Raw genomic sequence first — 19,720 nt, 5'->3', positions numbered from 1 at the left:
GCAATTTTTTTTTGTCAAGTATCTGTACTATACATACGTGGTTACTAACAGCTTGCAACTGTAAAGAAAAACAACTTGCAACAGTACAGAAAAACTGTACTGCTTGATGCTAAAAAAAACAGTAGTATAATGTTGTTCTTAGCGGCAACTCCTGTCACTTTCAAAACCTTCCTTTTCAAGTGCTAAGATAATCAAATATCATGAAAAAACATGATCCCTTACCTACTCTTGTTTTCTCAGACCCCACATTGAAAGCAGAAACGAGATTTTCCAGGAATAGTCGAACAAGTCTGAAATTGAATCGGCCAATACTCCAGGAGCCATCTACTAGAATCACAATATCTGCAATAGCTGGAGTTTTACAGGTAAACAGGTTTCCTGTAAATCATTAAGATGAAAACAAAATCTTTAATTAAATAATAAAACTGTAGCTACATAGTTTTATACATTCTTCTCAGTAAGACTACCAAGTTGTCTTCCAGGGGCAAAGTGAGAAAAAAGCAAAGTCACTAAACATATTTGTCCTAAGTTCCATAATAGAATAGTTCAGCCATCACTGATTCAGCTGTTCAGAATTACTCTTGGGAGATCTATGAGAAAGAAATGCTGCTACAAAAAATACAGTATTTCAGAAAGAGAAAGTTAAGTATCATATAATGCAACCAAACCAGTTGTTCATTTTCATTCACAAGAATATACACATGTGGTATAGAATTTCTGACACTTTAAGTTTGGACAATGCAGAGAGCTCCAAGTTATCTAGACTCCTTTTATAGTTAATACAGAAAATCTGGTATTTGCACAGCTCATCTCAACAACTCTGCCGAAAACTTCTTCAGCTGTCATTAGAGACTTCTAAACTTAAGAGAAGTAAATCTCATCCTTGGAGTCTAGAGTAAAACTGAAGGCCAATTGAATAAGCTGTATTAAGCTGAAGTAGGATGCATTCAATACAGCAAAGGTAAAATACAATAACCTCATGTTCAAATTCACAAACTCCATATGAACTAGTACCACATAATGATTAATTTGATGCCACTTTTATGGATGAATGGAAATGAAAACAAAAAGAGCAATAAAAAAAATCAACAGAAAAGACCTGATGAAAATCAGCAGAGATGCTAAGTATTAATAGTCTCTATGCTTTAGCTAATCAATGGGGAAAGCTGAGGAAATGGGAGCAGAGTTTATACACAAACTGCAAGATTAATAAGGAGGCTTTTAGGAAAATGAATTGTTAACAAATTGAGAAGCCTAAGAAAATGTTACCATATTCAGCTAGGGAAAATGACTGGAAAGCGAGGAACTGGAATGCATACCATGGAAGTGTGTGAGGAATGTTTTCCATAATCTCAGACAGAATAGCCAAAACCCACAGAAGTGGCTGCATTACTGTAACAGTAAGGTTGCTGAAAGTAAGGTTGTAGTGGAAGGAGGAAAAACGTATGAATGTTGTTACACAGGTATGCCAAACCAGAGCTTATGTTTGAAATATAAAAACAGCAAAACACCTACAAGACTGACTACAGAATAAGGATGCAAGAAGAGCCAAAGCTAAGCAGGCTATAAGAGGTATCATGCATGATAAAACACAGAAAGAAAAAACAACAACAGAACCACGCTGAGTAGTGGAGTAAGCTGCATCTCAACTTCTGTCCTCAGCACCTATTACATAAATTAGTTGACAAAGGATGCTAACATACAGGGTGGTACTGACAGCAATGACCAATTGAGTACAGAATTATTAGACACAAGCTGATCTTGAGCACAGCTGCTCCGCAAATAAAAAAAATTATTCAGTGAGAAATTATCAAAAAGGTGCATAGCATTAACTCACAAGGAGCTCTCCTGTTAAAGAGAGAATAAATCACACAGTTAGCAACTCAACAGTGCAATTATTATTAATGACAATCTTATCATTAAAAGCAAAGCAATAGTCTTATAGGCAAAAATAATCTGATGTGCAGAAGGACTTACAAATTGCTATTTATTAAGAGTTGGATACTTTCTGTAGTGTAAATCCACTTAATGGGAATCGCAATCCATACAGTTGCAGTTAATGTCTTAAACATGTACTAAAAATGTCTTTAAACAAGAAAGGAACATTTCCTACGTGCAGTTAGCAGTGTAGAATGAGTTCTAAACGCATGACAAAAATTCCGCTTACAAAGATGCCAAAATAAATACTTTATTTTAGTTTTTACAGTACAAGACAACGTTATTTGAATTGGCAACACATTTTAAAATGTAAACACTGGGGAAGATTTAGTAAGCATAAGAAAAATCTTAAATTGGAAGATAAATCCAAAGGAGGTCCAAATCTTTCTATCACTGAAGTCAACAGGAAAACTCCCATTGATTTCAGTGGGGCTGAGATCTGCCTTTTGTGATTTAATTGGAACTTACTAGTCATGGCAAAATCTGTGTTTTAAATATCCTTGCCAAATAAACTTCCTCTTAATGAGCCTGCCTTACTTGAAGTACTTCTCTTCCATTAGCCATGAAGTTCAATAATGCCATTCTTGCACTGGCAATGACTAGTTTCTAAAGCTTCAAATAACCACTGGCAAAGTAAAATGCTACTCAGCACCACTAAGAATGAGCCCCTGACACACATCCAAGCAGCTGCACTGCAGCACAGATGTATCTTTTCATTATGATCCCAGCAGTTGAATTGTATAGCTCAGTGAAGATAGCAGGATTTGTGTGGCTGCATAACCCTCCAAAACTCCTAGATTTTATGCTGACTGTGAAACCCAGTTAGCAGCCTAGGCTGTATGGCTGTATTCAATTCTTATCAATCAGTTTTGCGTGCAAAGTTTAATACTGCAGTTATAGCTTTGTGAACAGAACTTTTTATTGGTTCTAGTAAATCCATTCAGTGCAGCAAAGATCGAAGAACAAAGAAAACAATAACCGCATTCCTTTCAATATTTTATTTCCACATCATCAGATCAGTGTAAATAGCATCATTCAATTATTTTTTGTTAGCATGTGTGGTTTGATCCAAGACTGTACTGCAATGCCACAGAATGTGAAAAAACGATTCATTCTTCGTAGATAGGAGATACTTGTTGAATCTTTTCTGCATAAAACATTTAGGTTTTGTTACTTCTGTACACCCACTATTTGCTTATGTTTTCTCCTTGTTGTACTTAATAGAACGGTAGAAAGATCCCTAAAATGGAATAAACAACAGTGAGATATTAAATAGAATAACATCCTGTACAGAAATTTTCATAACCTGATAGGAATAAAAACACCACATATCATCCTAGTTTATGAAGTTATTCTAAAAGACACACTGTATAGCAACTAATTTAAAGACCCCACTGAGAACAGCCAGTTTCCATTACCAGTTCCAACAAGTCTTTTTCCAATAATCTTTTCATACAACCATACATAGTCAAGAATTCTTACAGTGTTTGCGGATAATTATGAACTTTTCAAATATCAGAACATAACTTTAACAGGCAATTTCCTCAAAGACATCTCTTGGATGAGCCTGAAAGCATATAATTTCATATAAAAATTACTTCAAAACCCAGCATTTCAGTGCACTCCAAACTTCGTCATTGTGATCAGGCTGTGCTATTCATTTCCCTTTCACCCACATATTAAGAAAACTAGTAGAACACCAGTTCCAAGAGCAGGACAGTATGGAGGTGACCTGTTGCCCGATTTGGTATAACGCCTCCTAATCTTACACACATAGCATTTTTTTCTAGCTCTACTTCAAGTATGGCAATCCACACCAAACAGTAATAGGGCCTGCAATTTTTCAGTTAAAGAAAATGATGGAAATGACACATCCAAAAGTCAGAAAGCAGGCTTCTTTATTTTACAACATCAACTATCTCCAGTGCATCAGCTGGGGGAGTTTCTCAGGGAGAAAGTAACAAATTCCCCACCCTTCTATAAGAAATTTACAGTCTTCTTGGTATTACTTGGCAAAAGGAACTTGCCATTCAGTCAAGCAGTTCACTGAAGAGGAAGGAGCTCAATCTACTCGCTTCCTCGTGAACAAAGGGAAAAACTTTAGGAGGCTTAGCATTTCACCTTTAAAGATACCAGTTAGGCTTGCGTGTTCAGACAAGTTATTTGCACAAAACCTACTTCAGTATTGCCCACAGTCATGTCACCATCATTAGAAAGAATGAATTTAACTGCTTTTGTTTCAAGGAAATCTTTCAAAGAATAACCATCATAGAAAGAATTTTGCATCTACCAGATGAAGTTTCCTTCCTTTGATCCCTCAAGGCTCCAGACATTAAAGATGACTCACTTGCCTGCAATTCCACTGTTTAAGTCCTAATTGCACTACCAAGACCCATGTCAGAATTTGGCTCCCACTGAAGCCAATGATGGCAATGCTGAGAAAGTTATCCAGCTCGATCCTTCTGAAAAAATGTAGAGTTATTGAAGCCTACAAAATGTGACCCCTGAGACATCCCATGAAGGAAATGGAGCACAGAGTCGGACTGGGAGGGGCCCTGGCAGCAGTGAGGATGCATAGAATAAAGCAGGGTCTGCAAGCTTCTGAAAACACCGACTACCTCTCCGTGGCTACATTTTCAACCTGCTATTATTCCCTTTTTCATACGTGCATTCTGTGAGTTTAGAAGCAACATCAAAAAACAAAAAGCCTTAATCAGAAACAAATAGAAAAATGATGATTTTTAGGTCAGAGTAGTATTAATTCTTGGAGTTAATACTACTAATCTTTGACAGTTCTTTGAAAGACAAAGGGAGAAGCAGCAAATAGAGACACTGCCACACAGGGGGATTCAGTGCCTTAGAAGAACCAGTTCAATTTGCATGTAGCTATGATATATTTTGCAGAAACACATTTGATATTTTTCCTCCCTTTGGTATGAAACTGTTCTCATTTTCAAGAGCCAAAACACACACTTCTGTTAGGACAAGTTAAGACTATAATTCTTTCCGAGTCTGCAATACTTCTTTTCCTTTCTTATTCCTTGTCACAGTGGAAAAGTCAAATAATGTAAAGGAAGAAAGTTCAAGCAGAGGTCAATAATAATAAGGTATGATGGGGAGACTCCTTCATGGGGTAACAAAGAGCAAAAGGCAAGACACTGACAGAAGTAAGTGAAAAATACCCTGTGAATAAAACGTGACCAACAAAGAAAAGTCAGTCCTCTACAATGGCCAACAACACAGCAGCTGAGCAGAAGAACTAGTGAGGACAAGGGCAACATAATTCTACATTAGTTTATTATTACTCCTTTTTTTTTTTTTAATTAAAAAATAGAGGTTAAAAAATAGAGGGACACAAGATAGTGTTCAGTTCCAAAATGCAGCAGCTCACTGGTTCACGCTTCTGACACTGATATTATTGCACTGTGCTGGTGATATCATCATTGCACTTAGACCTCAGTTTAACACATCCCATATGTCAGGCTATGGACCAGACAGATGAATACAGCATAGCTGCTTTTCTTTGAACTAGATCCAAACATAGCTTGAATTTGAAAGGCTCAAATGCTGGAACATTATTAGGTTAAAAGAGCAGCCCAGTGAGGTTAGAAGCTCATCCCTGCTCCCTAAAAAAATCCCAAAATAACATAAAGCAGCCAGCCCTTTCCCATGCACCATGTTCTGTTCCAGAAAATGCCTATAGCCAAATTGGCAGGCCTACAGATTTTTTTTTGTTTTGTTTGTTTGTTTGTTTGTTTTGGAAAGTTTCAACATTAACTTTTACTGAATCTGTTGTCTAATCATGCTTAGAAGATTTTGTGCACATTTGACTGTATATGCCTAGCAGTATTTTACTTCTTTCATGAAGCACACAGCCATATACAAATGTTATTATTGAAACAATACCTTTTAAATATATAGCCACAAAACTAACTAGCAGTAGATGATAAAACACATTAATATGCTCATTGCATTTAGTAGTAATAATTCTCAAGTGTCAGAAAGAGAAGCATACTCCTCTTTTTTATGCATCTTTCCATACACACTGAGTAACAGCTGTACTTCTGCAGCATGCAAGCCCCAGCTTATTGAAAAGTTCAAGGATTTCTTCCTACAAAGCCTTGTAGAACTTTCTTCCTACACCCTAGCTTTTCAATTTACTTGAGTGACAGAAAAATAACTCTGAAACAAAACACTAATGTTTTCTGGCAGATCACTGCTGATTGATAGCAGTGAAGCTCCTTCCTAAATACCAGCAACAAACTCCCTTTTTCTGTGTACCTAGATAGAAAAAATATGTTAAAACTACTCTGCATTTAAAATGAGTTCAATGCATTTATTTTAATAACTCTTCCAACTAGGCAACAGCAATACAGAACAAAGCATACTTCTGAAATCTTTCCTGAAACTGAAGTTCAACATGGCAAGATCCTATGTCCACTTAGTCACAATCATTTACTCTACGGATGTTCCTCAAACCCTCCTATAAAAGTAGATAAAACTAAAGAAACTATTCTGCAGAATACAGAGAGAATTCTCTACTACTGTTTGCTCTCAGTTCTGCATCTGACTGCATTGTTTTAAATGGCATAGCTGTCTGAAAGTCCTAATGACTTTCTAAGACAGAGAATGATGCATTTCTATTATTATTGTTATCCACATTCCCACATAGCAAATACTCTCTAATTTAAGGGTTATTTTTTTTCCATTTGGTTTAGTGAGTTATAAAATCCTTGAGACCATTTTCTCTGCCTATCTAGAAGATAGTTAATCAGGGAACTGCAGAAAAAATTGGCGCTCAGAAATCCTGAATATTAATTAAGCTGTACGTGTTAATCCCTCTAAACCATGATAAAGAGCTGGTCTACTCTTGAGCTCATAAATAAGATACAGCTTTAACATAACAGGTAAGGTACTAGAAAAGAGATTACTTAGTTGTAATCAAAATGAAGCTCCAGGCCCTTACCTAAAACTGTGTTCTTCAATATGCACACATATACTTAAATCACCCTAGTGTCTGAAAAACAGGGTGAAGGCAACCATTAAAACTTCATATTTATCCAAGTAGTTTTATGGAGCTCAATAAAGGATCTTTTTCACTTTTTTCCCCACACAACGTTTATTCAATATTCAATAAATAACTGTTCAGTTGTTCTTGCTCTTTTTTTCCCCCAATAATCACTGCATCATAAAGACATAACTACATTCTATTATATCAGATTTAGGGTTTCCCATCTCCCATCTGTCTCAGATTAATAAAATATTAACAGCAAGGCTTGCAAAGGACCTCCCATTCAGTTGAGACAAAACATGAGCTTCTGAGCGTCATCCTCCGTTTTTAAGAGAGAGGGAAGCAGAACTGCCCCACCAAAGTCATAAAAGTATCTCAACCAAGCTCTAACACATACATCAGCATTGCTTCCAACTGATGTTTATTGCTACTTCTTAACAGAACAAAGAGACACTAACATTATGAAACTTAAGGCAGAAACATCTGCCATAGTTTGACACCACCTGTGTGCCCCCTAGGCACTGAGCTAAACTTGAATGCTGAGTCTGAGATGCTGGAGGCTGGGACAGGAGTGATGAGATATGAGTGATATTTTAAAGGCTACAGCCAATTTAGTCTTTTCAAAGGAGCTACCATCCTATGCTCAAAATTTACAGCTTTACTGTAAATTTACTCCATCATTCTTACGAAAGATCAGTGCAAAAGACAAGAGATTTTTAGTACTACATAAACAAGCCAATCTCAAAGACCCCCCAGGGCTAACATTTACTCCTGAAATAGCTGTTTGCACTACTCAGTAGACCTCCTTCTGCTAACTTCCTGTATACAAGGTAACCTAATATGCTCAGACATTAAGGTTGCACTCCAGAGGAGCAGTGGCTTGATCGAGGATTCCAGGAGAGCAAGGTATGAGAATACCACGGCTCCATTCATTGGAGAATAATGAGCCAAACAGACACATACAAAACCCAGCAGCTGGATAAGGAAAAAGGACTCCCTAGTTATGTGCTGACAGACAAGTACAGTCAGTACTGATAACCAGACAGGCAAGATCGGAGAGAATATGTTTGAGAAGGAAAACAAGGACTACTCTGCCATCTCAATAAATTGTGTTTCAGCAACTAAAAAACAATTTTCAAACCAAGAGGTATAGCTTAACTTACCACCAAGGCTTACTAAGCATACAGGGCACAAGGCAAAAGGTGCTGACAACAAAGCCAGAATCAGAGTCCTGCATTAACAGGTCCAGAAAGAGCACAAAGACCTTTAGATTAAGCAGTGACGGTGGAAATGACCCTGAACTCACCTCTCCTCACTACAAGCTCCTGCTTAACGTTTATCAACAGCGTTAGTATCAGATGAACGAGACAAACTGTGGAACAAGACTTCCCTCTCAAAGAGTAAGGAGCACCCCTTAAAAGGAACATGTACAGCAAACAGCTCAAAAGCAAAAGACTTAGTACTTTCTAGCTGCATTCAAGAGAAGGCCATCTCAAGGAGCACAGTCCCAGAAAACAGATACCAAATGTTAGTCTTAATCTCATGTGCTGTTGCCAAGAGCACAAAGCAATGCAGCTTAGTGACAGATAAATGTGTTGATGCATCGGTCTTTTATGATTATAGCTTTCTTACAAGAGTCTCAGTCCTCCACCACGGTGTTTATTAATGCAGCAGAAAGTGCTGATGCAGTCTTTTACCACCTCACCATAGCTTTTCTTGGCTCACCCTCCCAAGACTGGCACACAAATTTTAAATGCGCTACTATGTAGCTTCAGTTTCAAAGAGGAGGTAGAGTCATCTTTGAAAGACAATCAACACTCAGAGGTACATGAGAATGCACATAGTCAGAAGCAAGCCTACAGACTTCAAATGGAAGAAAAAAGAATTCATGCTGCCACATGATTAAGAATTGTTAAGGAGTGTCTCTGCGTAGTAGCAATGAAAGTATTTAAGTTACGAACATGTCAACACAGACCCTGAATGTGACTTAAGGTAACAGTCTCTTGCTGCCAGCAGAATCAAACCATGCCAGTGCACTCTGACAATTGGATGGATGCTCAGCAGCTAATAACTTGAAGAGCTGAAAAGCAGTCTGAAAAGAATGGCTGTTCACTCACCTGAGCTTCTATTAATCAGTCATTCAAGTATGAGAGCAATCTCCCATTTCAGCTAAGAACTGATTACACAAAAAAGTCGATGCCTTGAGGAAAACTACCAAAAAACCCCAAAGAGCTCACATGTGGCGGGGGTAGGGTGTTCAACTGAAACAGTTCAGACTTACGAAGTCCTTCCTGTGCTAACATATGAGGATACACATCTTATAAACTAAGGGTTATTAACCTAAGATTTTGTAATTCAACGGTTACAAACCTGAACACACTGATATTTGGAGCTGGATCATTTCATGACAAAGTTGAAATTTACATTTAGGCTCTTTATCTACACTGGTTGAGTAGAAAGAGAGCTATAAATTGCACCTTTTTTCTTTTTCTTTTTTTTTTCTTTTTTTTCCTGAGCTACAGGTTCTGTAGATGTCTGTCAACATTGCATCTACGTTTCATAAAGCAGGTGTGTTCAAAGAGAGTTCCTAAAGAGGGATGAGGAGGAAGTCTGTAAATAACATAAAGGCAATCTGCCCAATCTTCAGCTTCTGACTGGTGTGGAACATTGTATGAGAGGTAATACACAACAATAAACATGTACATGATCGTAACACACCAACAGAAGAAAAGCAACAGAGCTAGGACAAGAAGCCATGAGTTAAGCAGAATTCCAGACAAAGAACAGAAACTGACCATGCCTTCTAATACCAAGCTTTTCTTTCCTGAACAAACCTTTGACTCTCCATTTAGCACCTTGGTTTTTCTCAAGAACATACTTCTCCCTTATTCAGATGTCTGCAACACACTTAGAGGCAAACTCATGGCCATTTACCTCTTTACAGATACAGATGTTGAAAGGTGCCATATCTCAGGGTCACTAGCATATACTTTCTCCTTGACATGAAGGGAAATAAAAACTGCTCTCTTTCATATCTTTCCTTCTCAAGTGGCCAATAGAAACCTGTGCTAATAGAAACATAATTCATACGGACTTCCAAGATGCAGAAATAGCATAGAATGACTATCATTACAATGGATTATGGGCAACATAACATAAGCCTCCATCCTTCTTCTCCTAAGCCTATTTTTAAAGGTTCTTGTGGCCATAATGACAATGGTGTTACAGAACCTAATGCTGCATGCACAGCTATAATCACACACTCAATGGACCTTGGAGTCTGGGTTCTGTCAAGACAGTTAGGCAAAGTCACCCAGGGTACTGTACTCACAATGGCAGAAGGGGTCTGATAAGGGCCCTGATTCCATTTATCTGATACTGGAAACAGTCTCCTGTACAACTGCTGGAAACATAATATTAAAATCTGTAAATGTAGTAGTATGTTTTGTTTTCTCAAAATCTCAGAAGGATGGCAAAGAGAAAGCATTTAAGAGCTCTGCTCATCTATGTATTGATTCATTCTATCAGGTTTTCCAGTTGTGGGAGGCAGGAAGCAGGAGTCTGCCGAAGGACTGTGGCCAGATCCATAAAAACACTGCCATTGAAAAAATGAAATCCAAGTTGCAAGTAGTCAGAGGATTCAAAGGTTTAGCTATGTCCACCCCAGAGAAATTCATAGGATGAACTCTTGGAATAAGCACTGATCATCCAAACCACAATGAGCTAAACTTTCCAAACAATGAGGGAGTTGATTCAAGAGTTTCCTTGCAACAGAGTCCTCCTGGAAGTCATCCAGTGGCTAGCAAGGAGTTCCTCATGTACAAAGCTCTGTACAGTGGTTCACAAGTTTATGGACTGGCATAGAATCTTGACAAATACTTCTCATCAAATTACACCTGGCTTGGATGGGATATCCTAAATCCATATGTCAAAGACGTATTCGGTTAAGTCTTCTTCATGTCCAGTTTTTAAGCAGATATTTGCATCACCTGAAATTGAAGAATAAGTCATCTCTTGCACAGCATGGGTGAAAAACAATCACTATCAAAAAAGAAGCCATGTCTCGCTTACGTAGCATGGATGGAGGCCTGCAGATACATCTGCTGGACAGATTCTAAATGGAGTCCAGAACAGAGAATCATAGAATGGCTTGGGTTGAAAGGCACCCCAAGGATCATCAAGCAGGGCCGCCAACCTCTACATTTAATAGATGGACCAGATTGCCCAAGGCCCCATCCAACCTGGCCTTGAACACCTCCAGGGGCGGGGCATCCACAACCCCTCTTGGCAGCCTGTTCCAGCACCTCACCGCTCTCTTGGTAAAGAACTTCCCCCTGATATCCAACCTTAATCTTTCCTCCTTCAATGTAAAACCATTTCCCCTTGTCCTGCTATTATCTACCCTTTCAAAGTGTTGGCTCCTCTCCTGTTTATAGGCTCCCTTTAGAAATTAGAGAAATTTTAGTACTACCTCAGGAAACCACTGACACACCTGGATTCAAGTGAGAATCTTACTGGCAAAGTCTGATGATCAGATGCTGTTTTCACTAGTGGCAGTTGAGATAAATATATCATGGATTCTCCACTAGGTAGAAAAAAAGAAAAAAAGACTCAGAAAGGAGCCAAGTATAAAAGTGGGAGAATCTGAAATCAAAATCGGTCTATAAAATTGTCCCTAGGGCTGAGCCATCTTAGAGTAGTCAGAAGAGTATGTTGAGGGAAGCATAATTATAAATGCCTGACAAGGTTTTGTGGCTTGTCCAGAATGTTTTAAGTATGCTAGAGCATGATCCAAGCACTCCTCGGTCTGCTATCTGCTCTAACATAAAGGAGGTCAACATCCACGTGGCACATAAAGGAAAAAAAAAACCTCCAAAAAAATCCTATTTTTTCTGTATTGTTCTGATTGTAGCTGGTCAGACATGGTCTAATATTGGATGAATACCTTTTGAGACCTGTAAACAAAGATCAAACATGAACTAGTAAATAGGTACCAGCAAAACAGTTTAACCCAGAGTGGGACATTGCATTTTAAACAAAATTCTGTCATAGTATTAATCCTAGAATCACAGAAAAAAACAAAAAACAAACAAACCTCTCAGACTGTAAGACTGCAGGAAAAAAAATAAAAGAACAAGAAAAAAGAGCAAAATGAAAAGACAGGAAAGAAGTCATCTGCATTAAAAAACAAATACAAGAAATACAGCTCATAAACAATAGTGCAGTGAAAAAATGCAAGTGCCTTTCCTCCATTTGCTGTGGTTGTTCTGGAGTATTAATTCAGCCTCATGCAATAAACCCATATTTTCTGCTGTCTTGGTTCAGGCACCCAATCCAGCTCCAGAGGGAGATACAGTTGCTAAAATACAAGCAAACCTACGTTGTATTAGGTTATGTGATAAAATGCTTGCCTTTGTACACAAAGGAGCACAGAGGAACAATGACAGTTGGGAGAATCTGAATAAAACTCTTACAGGATTATTCTCAAGTCCATCAGAAGACATCCATTTGCTCAGGCTCCAGAGGTAACATCTGTAATGCTGAGTCAAAGGAAAGATGCCCAGAGCACTTTACAGACTGACGGGGCTACTGCTCAGAGGATAATGAGACTTATTATGAGATGCCCCATCTGGAGTACTGCATCTAGGTTTGGGGCCCCCAGTACAGGAAGGATGTGGAGCTGTTGCAGAGGGTCCAGAGGAGGGCCATGAAGATGATCAGAGGGCTGGAGCACCTCCCCTACGAAGACAGGCTGAGGGAGCAGGGCTTGTTCAGCCTGGAGAAGAGAAGGCTGTGGGATGACCTCATTGCAGCCTTTCAGTATTTAAAAGGGATTATAAACAGGAAGGGAATCAACTTTTTACTCGGGTAGATAGTGGGTTGGAACTTGATCCTTTGGGCCCCTTCCAACCCAAGTCATTCTATCGTTTCCATGCAGTATTTGAGGATTGTCTAAGCCTTAGTATGATATGCTTAATGGAGGAACCAAAGGTTGGGAAAGGGAGAGATCAAGGTAATTTGTAGAAGAACTAGGGTGGGAAAATAAAAAGATAAAAGTCCTATGGCCAAATAATCACACACTGTCCCATCTTCTCATTAAATTCCTTTTGTAACTATCATTCTGTGTGAGAAGCACACTACTCTCTGTACATGTGTGTAGCTCTGAATGCCAGCAACTAAAGTCACTGACACAAGCTCGCATACCTGTGATACCGACGAGAGCAAGTAAGATCTACACTATCAGCAACTGCAGTGGGGATGACAGTTCATGAGCTCTCACATATCCATGATGCTAGCAACAGAAGACGCAAGGGTACATGTGTCACTATATAAAGTCTAATGAATATCAAGCAAAACTACCTGAAAATAGGGAAAGCAGCTTGGGAGCCAGGTACTGAAGCAGTTATTAGCCTGGGCCAGATATCTATGAGACAGCTGGAGGAGTAGGCTACAAGAGAGACTAGGACGCCTGAGCCTGGAGGGATTCTGCTGTGAAGGTCAATTGAGAGACATGTCTGCCTGTGTGTTTGTCTGCATGACACAATAAGAGACAAGGGGATCCCAGCATCAGTTACTGAAGGGCCCATATTTTATTTCCCACTTGTTGGCTTTCATCCTGATCAGCTAGAGAGGTAAACATGAAGAGGCCACTGATGTTTTTGTTGGTGTGTACTCCTTAGAGTACACTGATTCTGTTGATCTTTGTGGCCAAACGTGTCCGTGTGCCCAAGAACACTCAACTAGGAATACATGCTGAGCCTTGCTGTTGGTTGAATATGGGGGCATGGAGCTATGGCAAACCTGTCTGACTGTACTGGATGACTGGATTCAGCAGTCACTAGATAGGACAAAAGAATTCACACTGACAGTGAGAAAAAAGTAATTTCCAATAACCTTTACTTTTAGCCTAAGATTGTAGAAACAGACTAACATACAAACTGAGAAGACAGAAAGCTTAGAAAGAACAGAATGGCATCGGGAAATATGCCCACACAGAACAGTCATAATCTCTTTCTTCTGCTTGCTCATAGTGCAAAAGCTGAAGTGCCCTCCAGAAAACACACTGCTAATATGACCAATTATAGGTTGCACAAAGACATGATTAATGAGTTCTGTAGCCTTCAATTCAGCAAGTAATTTTTAAAATTACCACAGAAAAAAAAAACATCATAACTAAAACCAACATCTGCAGTTATGCTAGCCAGGATGAAGTGAGCAAAATTAAGAAACACAGCCAACAGAGTAGTGTCTCAGAAGGCACTCATTCCTGGTGCTAAGTAAAATACCTCACAGCACTGACTTCACACTATCTAGCAGTACATACTGAAGCAGCTGACATTAACTAAACTGATTAGCAAATTAGATCATTAGTCTCTTCTGCTGAACAGCATCTTAGTATACCTCTCTGGATTTTTCTCCTACAATATGCAACATAGTGCCATTCAGGGTGAATGCTAAAGATTACCTGCAAAGGCGACAGCAGAACTGGAAGAAGAAAACAAACCAGTGTTTTTCCAAGTTTACTGCACCTCTCATTTCTATCAGCGTCCAAAGACCAGTGTGATGTTACTGCAAGAGCTATTATAATCCAAGCATCAGAACCATATGCCAATACATTTTGTGGAATTATATGCATTTTGCATTACTTGATAATGTGCACAGCACTGGAAGAAGAAAAAGCATTATGAAAAAGCATTCAGGGAACAGAGGAAGGCAAGTTTGTTTTAATGCTCGTGGTTTTGTTTCCTACTACACAATTAGGGGTTTGTTTGTTTTGTTTTGTTTTTATTTTGTTAATTATTTTAACTGGCAATAAATGAAGTACTTTTTCCTCAAGTCTAGTCTGGTGACCTCCCCAGCCACTTCCTTTTCTGTCTTAGTAAAAGAGTTTTTATACCAACTCACAAGTTTTACTTTATTGTTTGTTCTGCCTCCCCCCTGCCTCAATTCTCTTCCCATCCCACTGGGAGATGAGGAGAAGGAAACAAATGACTGTGTGGTGCTTAGCTACCTGCCTGGTTAAACCACAACACTTTCTCATTTCTGCTCTTCCTATTTTCTCCCACTATCCTCATGGAGAAAGCAACTAAGTGGGAGTTTGGCCGATAGCCTAGGCTAACCTGCAACAACTCCCATAGAAAAAAAAAATCCCAAAATGGAGTTTGCAAACAAAAAAAAAAACCAACAAAGTTTCCCTCTGTGTTTTGTTATTGTCATTAAAATCATTGTCTAAAAATTTAATAGGCATGAACTGAAGCACTTGAAATGATACAGTCACGTCCTTGCCACAGGATGTAGTCAAAACACTGTGATTCTTCCCTCCCTAAAGGGATGTGACTACAAAATCACTCCTAGAAGTTCTTTGAAAAACTGTAAAACATCTGAGAAGGCAAAGAACGTATCAATCCCTTTCATTGTGCAGAAAGGAGCTTTGTACATGACAGAACTGGAGAAGTGCCAAGGTACAAGTACTCAAATATCAGTGCATGCTGAATGAAGGTGAGTCCGTGAACTTTATCTCAACAGAGAGGAAGAAAAAAGGCTGCTGACATTACTGAGTGTGTAGCAGTGATAAATCTATCACTAAGCTGAAAACTCACAAGTTCTGAGAAATACAGGAACAAGACTCAACACTTGAAATTATTCGTACGGAAGAACTAGAGGAGCTTTCTGGAAATCAAACATATTGTTAACATTTGATGTATAAATTAAAAGGTGAATTAATTTGGCACAGTGATATTACTGATACACACCAAAGGTTTATTTGAGATAAGAGCACAGTACTCAGAGCAGGAAAGAAAGGAATAAATCTTTTCAAACTATCTGAACAGGCAGGACACAACACGTGGAAAGTTTTAACCTGGGTTTCTAGAGCTACGGAAAAAATAGCTGATGAGCCACACAGACCACTTGACAGAGTTTCTTGAAGAAAGTTATTAGTTAAGGATTTACAAACAACAAACTTCAATAAAGATGTACCCGTGGTGCCCTTCAGAAAAAGCAGCATGATACACGTGGATCAACTGGTAAGAGCTGTCTTAATGCATACACTGTCATTATGGACTGCGTTCACATACTTTCTGTACATTTTAACAACTTTATTGCTGTGGATCAGTGACTTTGCCCTAAAACATTGAGTTGGGATTACACGATCTATTAAAATGCCAAACGTGTCCTAACATTCACATCAGAGAAGTTTGAGAGAGAATTTTTCATATGCAGAAGAATGAACGATGACCTTTGCCTTCGTTACACCTGCAAAGATCATCCAGTCTCCTCTAATCATCCCTCAGTAAGAAGTGGAGCAGATGTTCACAGAAGGCACGTTCTTACTTCAAAACTTGGTTCTAGTACTTGCAGAAATAGTTAAATAAGCTTTTGCTACCCTTCCAGCTAAGAGAAGAACAGAAGCAGTGACCATTTCCTGACAATACCAGTCTGAACAGTGGTTGTTTTCAATTTGTTTTGTGGGCAAAGATTGCTCCATTTTCAGGTAATATAACATACTACCCAATTGTTGGAGGGTGTTTTTTTTTCTTTTTGTACTGTTAAGTCTTACGGCATCACCAACTTGACTAAAGATATAATGCAGCCATAAAATGTATCAGAGATGCTATTAAACGCATCAAATACAGACATAATACCAAACTTATGAAACTAATTAAGTGTCTAATTCTTTAGGTCTAATTAAGTGGCTAATTCTTTAGGTCACACTCTGATCATTTCCTGTCAAACATCTGCAGGGGATCAAGTTACTCTTCACAGTTTTACCATGAAATTTTGCTCTTATTTCTTTCACAGACACTTTGTGATTTATTTTGTTTTTCATTCAATGATCCAATTTCAGTTTGAGGCAGACCAGCCCTTATATATTAAGCTAGAAAAATTTTGATACCATTATAAAAGCTTCATTTCTGAATTCACTGCTAAGCATTTTTTGCTGACATTGTTATTTCTGTACAACTTTCTTGCCTGGACTCTCAATCTATTCTCCCTGAAGTCATTGAGTTGGAATCTCCATCACTTTAATGAATCATTATGCTTTGCATAAGGAAGAAATATGCAATAGCTGGACAGTAAGAAAAAAGTACATTGCATTTCAATATAGCTGCAATTTGGTTTAAACAAAAGCAAGGATTCACACAAATCAGCATAATTGGGTCTTGGTGTTGTTGGTGGGTTTGGTTTTTTTTTGTTTGTTTGTTTTTTTACCCCTTTTGGGCAATTTCATTGATTGAGACACTTTGCCTTCCCAGTTTTCTAGCAAAAGATGTTACAATAAATGTATGGCAAGAGCTTCCCACAAGCGCTAGATGAAAGTGTATTTTGCTCTGACACAAACTACACTGATATAACCAATGAATTTAAAGTTTGAAATAGATGTTGCTTCCCATTCTAGATCAGTTTCTCATGGTAAGCAATATTACATTTTGCCAGAAGATTAACTCCCCACAACCAGACAAAAGTTTTTTTTCCCATCAAAGTATTTCACATTCTGTCAAATATAAGAGCCTCATTAGGACAGAGATAACTAGTTATGGTATCATAATTATAGAAGAATATCCATTTCATCTTAGGTAGGAGTTAATACTAGCTAAGTCTGTCTTGCAGGCAGGATGACATGATGTCACACACACATAAATGCATTAAAACAATTATATGAAATAAGATCTACTTAAATATGCCCCCACCCACACAAATACATGCACAAAATTTTATTTCATTTCTTTAACTAGTGCACCCAGTGGGGAAGTAAAGGTAGTATGATTTACTTTATCTTTTAAATGCAGACTCAAAGCCAGCTTTTATGCTTTTCATAGTGGTAGTTAGTGCTTACTGTATAAAGTGATAAAACAGAATACAGAACTAGAAGTGATCCTTCTGTTGTAGAAACTCTCCAATATTCATGGAAATACTGATTTTTCCCTTCTGTTCAACTCAACCACCCTGGAAACAAGATTTAAAGTAATGATTTAAAGAAAATCTATGCAGTGGCCAAGTTAAACAAAGAAGCTGGTTATTATCAGAATATCACCCAAGTCACATCTGACCTTCTGGAGTTGGTTTACTCGCATTTGTTTTTTCTGGATCCTTCACCTTGGATTTACTTGTTTCTTTTCTTCTCTCTATATCTTTAACTAGAAAAATAAGGGGAAAAATAGATCAATCAAATGAGAAACGGTGAAGCATGTTGCTTTCCTCTTTCAAATAGAGACATTTCACACAGTATCTTGCAATACACTTAGGTAACAAGTGACTGTTGCTCTCAATCTCTTTGGGTTTATTACTTCATGATTCTGCCCCCCCCCACTCCCTTCTATCCACATTAAAGCTCTCAAAAATGATCTCCTCATTCAGGAGAGTCCAAATACAGTGACATCACCATCTAAGCCTATAATAATAGTCAGCACTGGAAATATAACTCCAGAAGTTGGCAAAGCTAGTTGGGCAAAGTCCAGTACTGCAGAGTTCTACTGCAGGTCATCCAGCACAAGATCACATAAGCCAGCTATTACATTATCTTCTTTGCAAAAATCAGCTTAAATCCTATGCCCAAATCTGTGTTCAGGGCACCAAGTATTCCCACAACAGCAGAGTTGTTCCAAAGCTTACACTTCAATAGTTTCCTGTCTTGCAAGCGGGTAGGATACCTCTGCTTCTAGGTCTTAGATTTCTCATAAAAGCCTAGCAGAATCTAGCTTGATTAGCTACTCTTTAATATTTTAAAAATCACTGTGAAAGTCATATACTAGGGAAAGGAATCATATATATATACACACACACACACAGACATACATACATACACACACACATATATATTTGTGTGTATATATATATATTTATATCAATCAGACAAATAACTATATTATTTCCTTAGAATGTTAATTGGTATCAAAACCCCTGCAATCTACAGTGGCCAGGAACAGCTTGGGAAAAAAAAAAAGAAAAAAAAAGAAAAAAGGTATTCCATAGAAAGCAAAATTTTACTCCAATTAAAACCCTTAGCCTATGTAGACCTGGATTATGACCAACATTCATTCAAGTAGGCACCAAATCTTAGCCTGGATCAGAGTCGCTCTGTGCTATGTCTTTCCCAAAACATTGTGAGACAGTGAAAGACTATCTGTTATCTCTTGAAACACACAATATGAAAAGGACAACACAGGTATACTGTTTTACAGAAGCGAAACCAAAGCCAAATGGATTACAATGATTTAAACCAACTGTTTATGGAGTATCTGAAACAGCATTCTATCAAGTCTCAATCCAAAATATAATCAGAAGACCATCTTAAGGTCTTAGGAAGACAACAAGCCATTGTCAAATCTTTCAGTACAAAAATCCTCCACAGAACCAACAACATTCTCAATCCAGGTACAGAACTAAGGATACTGGTCACAAATATATATATATATTTTTTTACTCTATTCTAATTAAAAGGTAAAATAGCCAGAATTACACTAAACTAAAAGGACGCCACTGCTTAGCAAGTAAGAGCGTTCCTTCCAATAACGACTACAAGTAAACATCACTAAGGAGTTGCTGGTGGCCCCTTCTAATCCTAATGCTGTAGAGGAGTGAGTCTGTAGAGAAGTGGAACAGAAGTCTAAAAATTCTCCCAGGAGATAAATTAGTCACACCCTGACCGACTTTTGGTTTGAGGAAAGCCCTTTCATCAAAATAATAACAACAATCTGAATGCATAAGAAAGTTACACAGAAAGACTTTTTTTTTTTTTTTTTTTTTTTTTACATGTTCACACAGGCAATG

The 19,720-nt window shown here is 38.1% G+C and overlaps 1 protein-coding gene and 1 long non-coding RNA gene across 11 annotated transcripts in view; both read right to left on the bottom strand.

The window, feature by feature from the left end:
• Positions 1-19,720, bottom strand: part of COL14A1 (collagen type XIV alpha 1 chain) — a 120,781-nt gene that overhangs the window by 87,352 nt on the left and 13,709 nt on the right. For 8 of the 10 annotated variants that reach the window (XM_040676790.2, XM_040676779.2, XM_040676821.2 and 5 more), the window contains exons 5-6: positions 18,001-18,087; positions 223-378 (exon numbers count right to left, since the gene is read on the bottom strand). In XM_040676790.2, coding sequence (XP_040532724.1) covers positions 223-378; positions 18,001-18,087 — 243 coding nt within the window. The remainder of the gene's footprint in view (positions 1-222; positions 379-18,000; positions 18,088-19,720) is intronic. The other 2 variants (XM_040676842.2, XM_040676853.2) reach the window with 1 other exon arrangement.
• Positions 2,922-12,687, bottom strand: LOC121109909. Its single transcript, XR_005857646.1, has 2 exons — positions 10,281-12,687; positions 2,922-3,178 (listed from the first exon to the last, which is right to left on the bottom strand). It is a non-coding gene; the product is annotated as an uncharacterized LOC121109909 (long non-coding RNA).

Source organism: Gallus gallus, chromosome 2 (assembly GCF_016699485.2).
Source record: "Gallus gallus isolate bGalGal1 chromosome 2, bGalGal1.mat.broiler.GRCg7b, whole genome shotgun sequence".
Lineage (NCBI taxonomy): Eukaryota > Metazoa > Chordata > Aves > Galliformes > Phasianidae > Gallus > Gallus gallus.
The sequence above is the reverse complement of the archived record's forward strand: the minus strand, read 5'-3'. Positions and strand labels throughout refer to the sequence as shown.